This window comes from Mirounga leonina, unplaced genomic scaffold, assembly GCF_011800145.1.
Source record: "Mirounga leonina isolate KUSES-001 unplaced genomic scaffold, KU_Mleo_1.0 Mir_115, whole genome shotgun sequence".
Lineage (NCBI taxonomy): Eukaryota > Metazoa > Chordata > Mammalia > Carnivora > Phocidae > Mirounga > Mirounga leonina.
Window position 1 is genome coordinate 6,046,705 of NW_023270268.1, and position 12,886 is coordinate 6,059,590.

Here is a 12,886-nt window from a genome sequence, read left to right on the forward strand (position 1 = left end):
ATCAGACTGGATTAAAAAACAAGACCCATCAATATGCTGTCTACAAGAGACTCGTTTTAGAACCAAAGACACCCCCAGATTGAAAGTGAGGGGGTGGAAAACCATTTACCATGCTAATGGACACCAAAAGAAAGCTGGGGTGGCAATCCTTATATCAGACAAATTAGATTTTAAACCAAAGACTGTAATAAGAGATGAGGAAGGACACTATATCCTACTTAAAGGGTCTATCCAACAAGATCTAACAATTGTAAATATCTCTGCCCCTAACATGGGAGCAGCCAATTATATAAGGCAATTAATAACAAAAGCAAAGAAACACATTGACAACAATACAGTAATAGTGGGGGACTTTAACACCCCCCTCATTGAAATGGACAGATCGTCTAAGCAAAAGATCAACAAGGAAATAAAGACTTTAAATGACACACTGGACCAAATGGACTTCACAGACATATTCAGAACATTCCATCCCAAAGCAACAGAATACACATTCTTCTCTAGTCCCCATGGAACATTCTCCAGAATCGATCACATCCTAGGTCATAAATCAGGTCTCAACCGGTACCAAAAGATTGGGATCATTCCCTGCCTATTTTCAGACCACAATGCTTTGAAACTAGAACTCAATCACAAGAGGAATGTTGGAAAGAACTCAAATCCATGGAGGCTAAAGAGCATCCTACTGAAGAATGAATGGGTCAACCAGGAAATTAAAGAAGAATTTAAAAAATACATGGAAACCAATGAAAATGAAAACACAACTGTTCAAAATCTTTGGGATGCAGCAAAGGCAGTCCTAAGAGGAAAGTATATAGCAATACAAGCCTTTCTCATGGGGGCTAAAGAGCATCCTACTGAAGAATGAATGGATCAACCAGGAAATTAAAGAAGAATTTTAAAAATTCATGGAAACCAATGAAAATGAAAACACAACTATTCAAAATCTTTGGGATGCAGCAAAGGCAGTCCTAAGAGGAAAGTATATAGCAATACAAGCCTTTCTCAAGAAACAAGAAAGGTCTCAAGTACACAACCTAACCCTCCACCTAAAGGAGCTGGAGAAAGAACAGCAAATAAAGCCTAAACCCAGCAGGAGAAGAGAAATAATAAAGATCAGAGCAGAAATCAATGAAATAGAAACTAAAAGAACAGTAGAACAGAACAATGAAACTAGGAGCTGGTTCTTTGAAAGAATTAACAAGATTGATAAACCCCTGGCCAGACTTATCAAAAAGAAAAGAGAAATGACCCAAATCAACAAAATCATGAATGAAAGAGGAGAGATCACAACCAACACCAAAGAAATACAAACAATTCTAAGAACATATTATGAGCAACTCTGTGCCAGCAAATTAGATAACCTGGAAGAAATGGATACATTCCTAGAGATGTATCAACTACCAAAACTGAACCAGGAAGAAATAGAAAACCTGAACAGACCTATAACCACTAAAGAAATTGAAAAAGTCATCAAAAATCTCCCAAAAAACAAAAGCCCAGGGCCAGATGGCTTCCCAGGGGAATTCTACCAAACATTTCAAGAAGAATTAATACCTATTCTTCTGAAACTGTTCCAAAAAATAGAAATGGAAGGAAAACTTCCAAAGTCATTTTATGAGGCCAGCATTACCTTGATCCCAAAACCAGACAAAGACCCCATCAAAAAGGAGAATTACAGACCAATATCCCTGATGAACATCGATGCAAAAATTCTCACCAAAATACTAGCTAGTAGGATCCAACAGTACATTAAAAGGATTATTCACCACGACCAAGTGGGATTTATCCCTGGGCTGCAAGGTTGGTTCAACATCCGCAAATCAATCAATGTGATACAATACATTAACAAAAGAAAGAACAAGAATCATATGATCCTCTCAATAGATGCAGAAAAAGCTTTTGACAAAGTACAGCATCCTTTCTTGATCAAAACTCTTCAGAGTATAGGCATAGAGGGTACATACCTCAATATCATAAAAGCCATCTATGAAAAACCTACAGCGAATATCATTCTCAATGGGGAAAAAAACGAGAGCTTTCCCCCTAAGGTCAGGAACGCAGCAGGGATGTCCACTATCACCACTGCTATTCAACATAGTATTGGAAGTCCTAGCCACAGCAATCAGACAACAAAAAGAAATAAAAGGCATCCAAATGGGCAAAGAAGAAGTCAAAGTCTCATTCTTTGCAGATGATATGATACTTTATGTGGGAAACCCCAAAGACTCCACCCCAAAACTGCTAGAACTCATACAGGAATTCAGTCAAGTGGCAGGATATAAAATCAATGCACAGAAATCAGTGGCATTCCTATACACCAACAACAAGACAGAAGAAAGAGAAATTAAGGAGTCTATCCCATTTACAATGGCACCCAAAACCATAAGATACCTAGGAATAAATCTAACCAAAGAGACAAAGGATCTGTACTCAGAAAACTATAAAATACTCATGAAAGAAATTGAGGAAGACACAAAGAAATGGAAAAACGTTCCATGCTCATGGATTGGAAGAACAAATATTGTGAAGATGTCAATGCTACCTAGAGCAATCTACACATTCAATGCAATCCCCATCAAAATACCATCCACTTTTTTCAAAGAAATGCAACAAATAATCCTAAAATTTGTATGGAACCAGAAAAGACCCCGCATAGCCAGAGGAATGTTGAAAAAGAAAAGCAAAGTTGGCGGCATCACAATTCCGGACTTCCAGCTCTATTACAAAGCTGTATTCATCAAGACAGCATGGTACTGGCACAAAAACAGACACATAGATCAATGGAACAGAATAGAGAGCCCAGAAATGGACCCTCAACTCTATGGTCAACTCATCTTTGACAAAGCAGGAAAGAATGTCCAATGGACAAAAGACAGTCTCTTCAACAAATGGTGTTGGGAAAATTGGACAGCCACATGCAGAAGAATGAAACTGGACCATTTCCTTACACCACACACAAAAATAGAATCCAAATGGTTGAAAGACTTCAATGTGAGACAGGAGTCCATCAAAATCCTAAAGGAGAACACAGACAGCAACCTCTTTGACCTCAGCCGAAGCAACTTCTTCCTAGAAACATCACCAAAGGCAAGGGAAGCAAGGGCAAAAATGAATTATTGGGACTTCATCAAGATAAAAAGCTTTTGCAAAGCAAAGGAAACAGTCAACAAAACCAAGAGACAACTGACAGAATGGGAGAAGATATTTGCAAATGACATATCAAATAAAGGGCTAGTATCCAAAATCTATAAAGAACTCATCAAACTCAACACCCAAAGAACAAAGAATCCAATCAAGAAATGGGCAGAAGACACGAACAGACATTTTTCCAAGGAAGACATCCAAATGGCCAACAGACACATGAAAAAGTGCTCAATATCGCTCGGCATCAGGGAAATCCAAATCAAAACCTCAGTGAGATACCGTAACCTCACACCAGTCAGAACGGCTAAAATTAACAAGTCAGGAAATGACAGATGTTGGTGGGGATGCAGAGAAAGGGGAACCCTCCTACACTGTTGGTGGGAATGCAAGCTGGTGCAGCCACTCTGGAAAACAGTATGGAGGTTCCTCAAAAAGTTGAAAATAGAGCTACCATATGATCCAGCAATTGCACTACTGGGTATTTACCCCAAAGATACAAAAGTAGGGATCCAAAAGGATACGTGCACCCCAATGTTTATAGCAGCAATGTCCACAATAGCCAAACTGTGGAAAGAGCCAAGATGTCCATTGACAGATGAATGGATAAAAAAGATGTGGTATATATATATATATATATATATATATATATATATATATATATATATAGATGTGGAATATTATGCAGCCATCAAAAGGAATGAGATCTTGCCATTTGCAACGACGTGGATGGAACAGGAGGGTATTATGTTGAGCGAAATAAGTCAAACAGAGAAAGACGTGTATCATATGATCTCACCGATATGAGGAATTCTTAATCGCAGGAAACAAACTGAGGGTTGCTGGAGTGGGGGGTGGGGTGGGAGGGATGGGGTGACTGGGTGATAGACACTGGGGAGGGTATGTGCTCTGGTAAGCGCTGTGAATTGTGCAAGACTGTTGAATCTCAGATCCGTACCTCTGAAACAAATAATGCAATATATGTTAAGAGAAAAAAAAAAAAGGTAGCAGGAGGGGAAGAATGAAGCGGGGGAAATTGGAGGGGTAGATGAACCATGAGAGACGATGGACTCTGAAAAACAAACTGAGGGTTCTAGAGGGGAGGGGGCTGCTAGGATGGGTTAGCCTGGTGGTGGGTATTGAGGAGGGCACATTCTGCATGGAGCACTGGGTGTTATGCACAAACAATGAATCATGGAACACTACATCTAAAACTAATGATGTAATGTATGGGGATTAACATAAGAATAAAAAAAAAATAATGAGAACCAGAAATTAGCATCGTGGATGGCAGCGTAATGCTGAAGGTTAATCACAGGCTCAGAAAAATTTCTCCTATTTTCGCAACTCTTTCAACCTTCTAGAAAGAAAATAGATAAGATTTAACAGCCACCAGACAAGCATGACACTGCACCTATTGAGGGACAGATAGGCTGTCTTTGCTTGTGGTCTTGAAAATTTTGTGTGGTTCTTTTCCTTAGTTCATGTCCTAAGTGCTATCATTCTGGATACTACTACTTTTTCTTCCTGAAACAACCTTATGAGGCAACTATCATTACCCGCATTTTAGAGGCAAAGAAACTGAGGCACAAAGAAGGACATAACTTGCCAAGGTCACATGGCTCGTAAATAGCAGAGTGGGGGCTTAAACCTATGGTTTCTGAGCCTAGAATCTAAATGCAGAGCTGCATTGGGTGTAGCTTTAAGGTCCAGGATAGGTCCTTTGACCTTGAGGGGCCGGTGGCTTCTCCCTATATACCAGAGACCCTTACTGCTGCAGGGCTTTCAAGGTGACCTAAGGTTTTGATATCACTCATAATGCTCTTAGGTAATGTGGTCGGGCCACAGGGTCAAAAAGAATTGATCACAGTATGGTGTCATCACAAAATCCAAACAGCTTGTGATCACAGCATTAGGGTTTGAAGGTGAAGACAAGGTTTGGGGAATATATGGCCACCCGTAAGGGTCTCTGCTGGCGAAAGGAGAACTTTCAGCCTGCCCACAAGGCTCTCAATAAGCAGGAGACATTTAGACTAAGCTCAGAGAACTTTTACCTTTGTTTCTAGATTCCTTCTGCATCCAGAGTCTTTTCTCATCCATACCCACCCCCCCACTGTCAGCTTCTTTCTGCCTTCTCTTAGAAGGGAGGATGGCACAGTGGTTAACAGCAGAGGCTTTGGAGACACCTAGATTGGATCTGAATCTTGCCGTGTATCTGGGGCATGTTACTTAACCATGTTTAGTCTCAGTTCCTACATCTGGAAAATGGGAGAAGTAATCATACCTTCCTCATACAGTTGTGCAATTAAAATTTGCCGGCGTCCAAAGACACGCATAGGAACGTTCACAGCAGCTTTATTCATCGTAAAGCTGGAACAGCTGGGAACAGCCCAGATGCCCAGCACTAGAATAAAGATGTTCTGATCTCTTTGTACAGCAGACCATTGCTCCACAACAAGAGAAAACAGCTGCTGTTATACTCGGCATGGATGAGTGTCACAGGTGTTATGTTGGGTGAAGCTCTAGAACAGGTGAACCTCATATACAGTGATAGAAACACGAGAGTGGCTGCCTGTAGGAGAGCACTGACTTGAAAGGGTAGGAGGGAGCCTTCTAGTTTGGGGTCTGTACTTATATTCACTCTGGGTGGTGATTGCATGGCTGTGTACATGTGGACACTTTCACTGAGTTCTACACTTCGGATGTATGCACTTGACTGTATGAAAATTATATCTCAAAAAGAAAAAAACATATTTAGCATACCTGTTGTAAAGAGGACCCTCAGAAAACATTCTTTCCTGCCCCCATGTTTTTGTGAACCTCACTTTTTGTGAGATGAGCCATTTCAGCACGAGAAGACTGACAGATATAATTTGTTTCCTGGGAGGTTATGTTCCAAGACTAGCTGGGTCCTCACTGTCCAGACAAGGGCTGCTTGAAACCCTTTTTCCTCGGGTGGATCTTTTTCTTCCCTGCCCTCTCTCATCCTCTCCTCGGTTAATGCACATCTCTTACAGGCTATGCGGTGACGGCCGGCTCCTTCTCTCGCCCGTCCACCACCGATGTGGTAGGAGGTGCCCCCCAGGACGAAGGCATCGGGAAGGTGAGGAGAAAAGTCTGTGGAATAGCACGGGGTCAGACACCAAGGGCGGGTGTGCTGCCCCTGGTGTAGAGGTTGGTCATTGATTTGATCTGAACATTCTCCTGGGTGGCTGGTGGGTAAATGATGAAGTAATGAGGAGTCTCCCGTCAGCCTCCTTCCAACCACTTTTGAGAGCGTACTTTAAAGTGTAATCAGAGAGTGAGTGCTACTCCCAGACCTCTCCATTCTCTGCATGTTCTCTGTGTTCAGCAGCTGACTCTGTGTGATACTGTAAAGACTGACCCTTGGCATCATGGCATCCTCCAAAGGAATGGTGTCCGGCACTACCCAGATTTAAATTCTCCACTCTGCCAAGCCCTTCCCAATTTTGACTTGGACTTAATAGAGCCAGGTCTAGTCCCAGGTATCTTTAGGACTTTATTTATCTTGGGGCCTACAGTTTCATATTTACTTCCCCAGTGTTTTAGAGTCAAGACTGGTTCAGTCCAGTGGCTGAACTAGGGATATGTAGGTCAGTTTTCCTAAAGGATCTGCCCAGAGTATAGAAAATACCCCATGGATCTAGGGCTTTCTGGTCCCTCTAGGAATTGTGGCCTCCATGGGGCCAAGAGTATGAAGAACTGTGCTTGCTGATTCCTTAGCTCCAGGGTATGGGAAATCTAGATTGGGTAGGTCTGCTTGAGTCAGGAACCTGCATTTTTAACTCCATAGGTTCTCTGATAGAAAACTCTGAACAAGGGAATGATCTCTGGACCCGAGCCCATGGGGTGGACCTTGGATAGAGTACGGCCATATCTCCAGGGGCTCAGCGAAGTGGGGTCTGAATTTTAGAGAGGCCTAGATGAGCCAAAACCAGTGTTCATTGGAGCCTTGAGCCAGCGTGTCAGTGGACTGGACTTGACTGGTACATCATGAAGGTCATTTCCTTGGATCCTCCTGGGCAGGAGTTAGGACTCTCAACTCTTGTTTCTGGAATCTGTGCCTCCCTCCCTGCTAACACTAGTGCGAGGGAGAAAGGATCTCGGGGAATGAAACCAGATAAAAACGCAGGGCACTGAGCCAGGGGAGGCATGCAGATGAACTCTGATAACTTTAGGAAAGAGGTGGGTCCTTCAGGGTCACATGAATTCCTCTACATGGTAGAGGGAAGAAGCACCGAGAGCTGTCCCCACGCTGATAATGTCATCCAGGAAAGAAGCTGCGTGCGTGTGACCAGGCTTCTCTGTAGCGTTGGTAACAGCGCCTGCCTCCCAGCTCACAGCCGTGCAGATGCCTCAGTGCTTCCTTTTCTCACCAGCTACACAAACTTTGATCTGATTGCAGATGCTTGTGATAGTCTTAAGACAGCCAGGTCTTAGGATGAGAACAGTATTTATAACTGATAGAACCAGACAGAGAATCCTGGATTCAGCTAACCACAAAGAACCTGAAAATGCCTCTTTCAGTTGGATCATGTGAGAGGTGCTGGGGAAACTGGTCGTAGTTGACAAAGTTGCCGACTGTCCCATTCCTGGGGACCCTAGACTAGACCTCTGGCCTGAAGGATTATTCTTTTCTGGTGCCAGGGCACAAACACATTCTTACTAGGGTGGCAGCTTTTTACCCCACAGGAGGGTTCCCTACCCTGGTTCTCATGGGACGCTATTCCTATAAGATGCAACTTGGAAAAGAACTCCCGTAGTCCTGCCATTTGGGAAGTTCTACATCAGTGATCCTCTTTGTGGTAGAGATGCGTGGTGCCTTGGGATTGAAGGACACTCGTTTTTGCAGAGTTGATTAAGTGCAGGGAACCTCATCAGCCAGCTTAAGTACACCTGCCATGTGCCTGATTGGCCTTAATTTAAGTAGGACTCTCAGGAGGATGCTGGTTAATATCTTTGGTCATGGCTTCTATCTTAACTAGATTTTTTTTTTTCCTTCCATAGGTTTATATTTTTAGAGCTGATCGAAGATCAGGCACCTTAATTAAGATTTTTCAGGCATCAGGTAAAAAGGTGAGATTCTGGATACTGGTGTCTTTTTGCTTGTGAGATGTCATCCTGTGGGAATCGGTTCACTTTTTAGAAAATCAGTGTAGAGGCCCTACCTATGCCCTAAGTTTGTATGGCGGCCCTGCATGCAGTTGCTTTAACCTCCCCAGCATTGTGTGTAACCTATGGATTGTGGAATTCATGCTTATTGTAGGACACAGGTAGCAAGATGAGTTTGGACACAACCAAGTTACAACACAGAGTTCAAAAAGGATTTCCATAGTTCAGATAGTCATCAGAATTACAACTTGCTGTGTGTCTGCCTTTTTTTTTTTTACCTCTCTGACCTTCCATCTGCCTTTCTCTTATACCTACACATCAACACCCCAGAGAGATCAGACACAGTTAAGTATGGTAGCAAACCCATGACATCTAACTGAGTAGGCATGCAGGCAAATGGCTCTCTCCCTGCGTCTCTGGCCCAGCGCTGCCCCTCCTCCTGTCATCCTGAGCCCCCCATTCAAGAACCTTGAAATAGAAATAGCTTGGGATGGCTGCCTTGGAATTAGTCCCGGCCAAGGTTTATCTGCATGCATTGTCTTGTCTTTGTCCTGGCCCTAATGCTCTCTCCGTTTCCATTAGGCTGCGCCATAGTCTGAGATGAAGGCAGGTAGAGAGTCCCTGGATTAATAAGCCACGTTTTTCATGGGCTTGTTAGTCCTGCACACCTTAGCGTGGCTCAGACCAGCAGGATCCTTTAGGGAGATTGGCTGCTCTCTGGGGACACACATTTAGGCTGGGAGGCCAGGGGTAATTTGGAGGCTTGCCTTGGTGTGGAGGCCTTAGTGAGCTCTGGGAAGAAGCACAGGATTCTGGGACTTGGGAGGGAGATTCCAGGAGATGGGAGAATGTGGAAGGTGGTTTTACCTACCATCACTCTAAGAAAAGGGGAGAAAACAGTTGTTTTCTTTGTGGGTAGGCCACGTGCGCCAGCCCAGTTCAGGTCCTGCCGGGGGTTAGACCTGCTCTACAAAAGCCTGGCACCATTACACACTGTTCTGATGGTGCATATTCTCATTTCACCAAATCCTACTCACAAGTAGAATTATTTTTTTCAATTTTAACGACCTTAATGTGTGTACTTAGTAGAGAATTGTCATAATCTTTTCAATAAAAAAAATGCATCACCAAATGAGTTTTGCAAAGTTTTCCCTGAGAACAGCTCTGCATTCCCCTGGGAACTGCACTGGCCTGTGTTATTTTAACATTTCCAAAACCCCAAAGCAGCCACACTGGAAAAGGACTGTGAGCAATTCTACAAAAAAGGTTTTCCAAGCACCCCTGACAGACAAGAAATAACACAGCACCATTTGTGATAGAGCCCTAGAGCAAGGAGGGTGTGAATGCTCTTAAGCCTAACATTTTAGGTCTTTCTTACAAAAAAATAATAAACGGGTGAGTGTGTCTACTCTGGGAAACCCAGACCCCTACCCCCTCCCCTTCAAACATACCTGGGTTTGACAGCACAAAATGAAAGGAGTCTCCCCCAGCCCCCCGACCCAGCTTTATTGAGATATAATTGACATATAGCATTGGGTGAGCTTAAGGTGTTCAATGTGATGATTTGGTCCATGCATATATGGTGAACTCACATCCATCACCTCATGTAACTACTGTTTAAAGACTCTGAAGTGATGTGTGGAGAAGGAGCACACCTGTCACCCAGTTTTCAGAGTTTCTTCATATTCATTTCCACCTGTGTGTCTCCTCGCCTGCTGCCTTTATCTGCCCCCCGCCACTCCCCCCGCCCAGCTGCCTGTGCCCAGGGCAGGCCCAGTTAATGCCGGTCAACCTGGCGTAATTAACAGCCTATAATTGTGCCCCCTCCTTCTCAAAAACCTCCCGGGGCAGATGACAACTTACACAGCCACCCATCTGTGACAGGTTGCAGTCAGGTTTGGGGCAACAGATGTAAGAGGGGGGCGCCTGGGTGGCTCAGATGGTTAAGCATCTGCCTTTGGCTTAGGCCATGATCTCCAGGTCTGGGATCAAGCCCTTTGTCGGGCTCCCAGCTTGGCAGGGAGCCTGCTTCTTCCTCACCCTCTGCCGCTCTCCCTGCTTCCTTGCTTGTGCTCTCTCTGTCTCTCTCTCTCAAATGAATAAAATCTTTTTTTTTTTTTTTTAAAGATTTTTTTATTTATTCATGAGAGACAGAGAGAGAGAGAGAAGCAGAGGGAGAAGCAGGCTCCCAAGGAGCAGGGAGCCCGATGCGGGGCTCGATCCCAGGACTCTGGGATCATGACCTGAGCCGAAGGCAGACGCTTAACCGTCTGAGCCACCCAGGCGCCCCTCAGATGAATAAAATCTTAAAGAAAAAAAGAAGAGTGGGTGGAGGGAGAAGTAAACATTTGAGAAGCCACACTTCCTGAGGATTTCACGACGTGGAGTCCCAGGGCAGACTGGCTTGCGTATCTGCTTGAATGTCCTTGTGAGGTGTTGGGGCTCCCCGGGAGGGGACTGGAGGACCAGGTGTTTCACCCACCAGCTCTGTGACCATGCCACTTCCTCACTTTGCACCATCCTAGCTAGAGTCATTCCTTCCTTGTGTCACTCACTCTTGCCCTCCTGTGTCTCTGGCTTCTAGCTTTACTCCCGTGATCAGAGCTCTGATTTTAAAAAAGACCATTACTTTCTGTATACATCTTATTCTGCTTTTTGCAAGAAGAAATGGGAAATTCTAGCCTCTCTGACTTCTGCATTATTTCAAAGGGAAAGGACATGACCCCAGGCTTTCAAAGGATGCCTGTAGCTTTACCCCTGTGTCTGGAGCCACACACATAGGGGAGGGTTCTGATTCAGTCGACACTGGTCCACTTCTGCTTTTGTTTGGCCAGAATTTGTTCGGGTAGTCCTGTCTCCTGGCCTTACCATAAGAAAAACAAAACAACAAAACCCCAAAGTTCCAGTTTTTAGTGGTTGACATCCTTCATATAGTACATCTAAGAAATCATCAATATGTGCACAATCCAGATGTTAATATAGTCACAGGTCCCTGCATTTCCAGGCTGATGGGAGAACTCTGATCAAGGAACACCGCCCCCCTGACCCCCGCACACACAAAGCATGTCATTGCCACATATAGGAGTTTTATTGCGTTAATAGGGTATCTGAAGTGTTTGCATGTCAAAACTTAGATAGGAAACTTGACGTTCAGGGATTTCTGATTGAACACCAATGAAGATGCCAAGTTAAATAGCCCATTGGGCTAAAACAAATAGTTCCCCTGGGGCTCAGCCAGAGAGAACAGCCAGCAACTTTGGTCCTCGGGGTCTTGTGTGGGTCTCACCAGCTTGTTTGTTTGTTTGTTTTACTAAAGTCCAGATAGATCGGCAAGGCCACTGAGTTAGTGACTGGCAACTTGGTCTCTGCTGTGAATCCAAGTGTTGCCTACACCCTTCTCCTTTGGGAATGGGTGTTGGCAGGGCGGGGTGGGTTGAGCACAAGTAGCGTGGGACTGGGGAGGGGCTCCTGTCCCCGGGTTCACTGCAGGAAATGGACCGGAGTGCCCTCCACTGCTCTCACACTCCCTGGGGCAGCTGCCAGCAAACTCCAGCTCCGAAAGAAAACGCTTGTTCCCATCAGCAGAACCACAACCCTTTTATCTGAAAACATTTATTTTAAAAGAATGGTCTTTTTTTTTTTTTTTCTTTCCAACAGAGGTTGCAAACTGGCAGCCTTTGGGAAGGATGCAGCCCATAAAACTTTTTGTTTGGCCTGCCCACTATGTTTGTTTCTTCTTTTTTATTATGAACGAGTTGCCCTGCATTTTAGAAAGAGGCACCTCAAATAAAATTTTAGAATTTTGGCTTCTCTTGAAAAATGGGAAGGTTGATCTTCTCTGGGTCAGCCTCCCTCATGGCAGCAGTTGACTGCCGCTGGGTAGGAGCGGCTCTGGTAGCTGGCTGTGTGGGCCCCAGTTTGCCACAGGCCCTACCACTCCCTATTGCCTGTTAGACACTGAAGCCAGGCGTCACTTACCACCTGTGAGCATACTTGCAGTGTTACTTGTTTTTTCTTATACCTCTTCTCTCCCCTGCCTGGATCCCATTGCCATTTGGGTTTGAGACCTCTGGTTTACGATAATAGGCATCGGATTAAGCTCTGATTCAAGAAGAGCCAGTGGAACCTGACTGTGCTCCCTTATCCGTTACATGGTCTTAGGAGCTGTACCTTCTCCTGTCACTTGAGTTCAGGCCTTTCTGTTTGGCTTTAGCTCTGTGCAGGCCCGGGAGAGGGTAATCTATTTCCCCATGTAGCATTTCTTTTCATGCTTGCCTTGTATTATGAAATTTCATATTCCTACTTGGTTAGCCCTGTCAAATGTCTGTTATAGGAGGCTCTTTTACTATGGTTGTAACCTGTTTTGTAACCCCAGCTTGCATTTTTAAAAACCGTACCTTATTCTCCTGGAATTGGTCCACTTGTTTTCCCCTTGGTAGGGCTCCAAGGAGGGGACTCTGAGCCAGTTAGCTTCGGTCTCACGTGGACAGGGGCCCAGCATCGTTGCTGGGAGCCAGGGAAGTCAGGCATTTCACCACTGGCCCAGGCCTTCTGGCTTATGGGGCAGCACAGCCATCACAACCTCTGAGGGGTTTGGGGGCAAGAGTTT

The 12,886-nt window shown here is 44.5% G+C and overlaps 1 protein-coding gene across 1 annotated transcript in view; it reads left to right on the forward strand.

Moving 5' to 3' along the window:
* The window catches only part of ITGA9 (integrin subunit alpha 9), a 346,914-nt gene that overhangs the window by 52,531 nt on the left and 281,497 nt on the right, over window positions 1-12,886 (forward strand). The window contains exons 7-8 of the mRNA XM_034991993.1: window positions 6,162-6,247; window positions 8,173-8,241. Coding sequence (XP_034847884.1) covers window positions 6,162-6,247; window positions 8,173-8,241 — 155 coding nt within the window. The remainder of the gene's footprint in view (window positions 1-6,161; window positions 6,248-8,172; window positions 8,242-12,886) is intronic.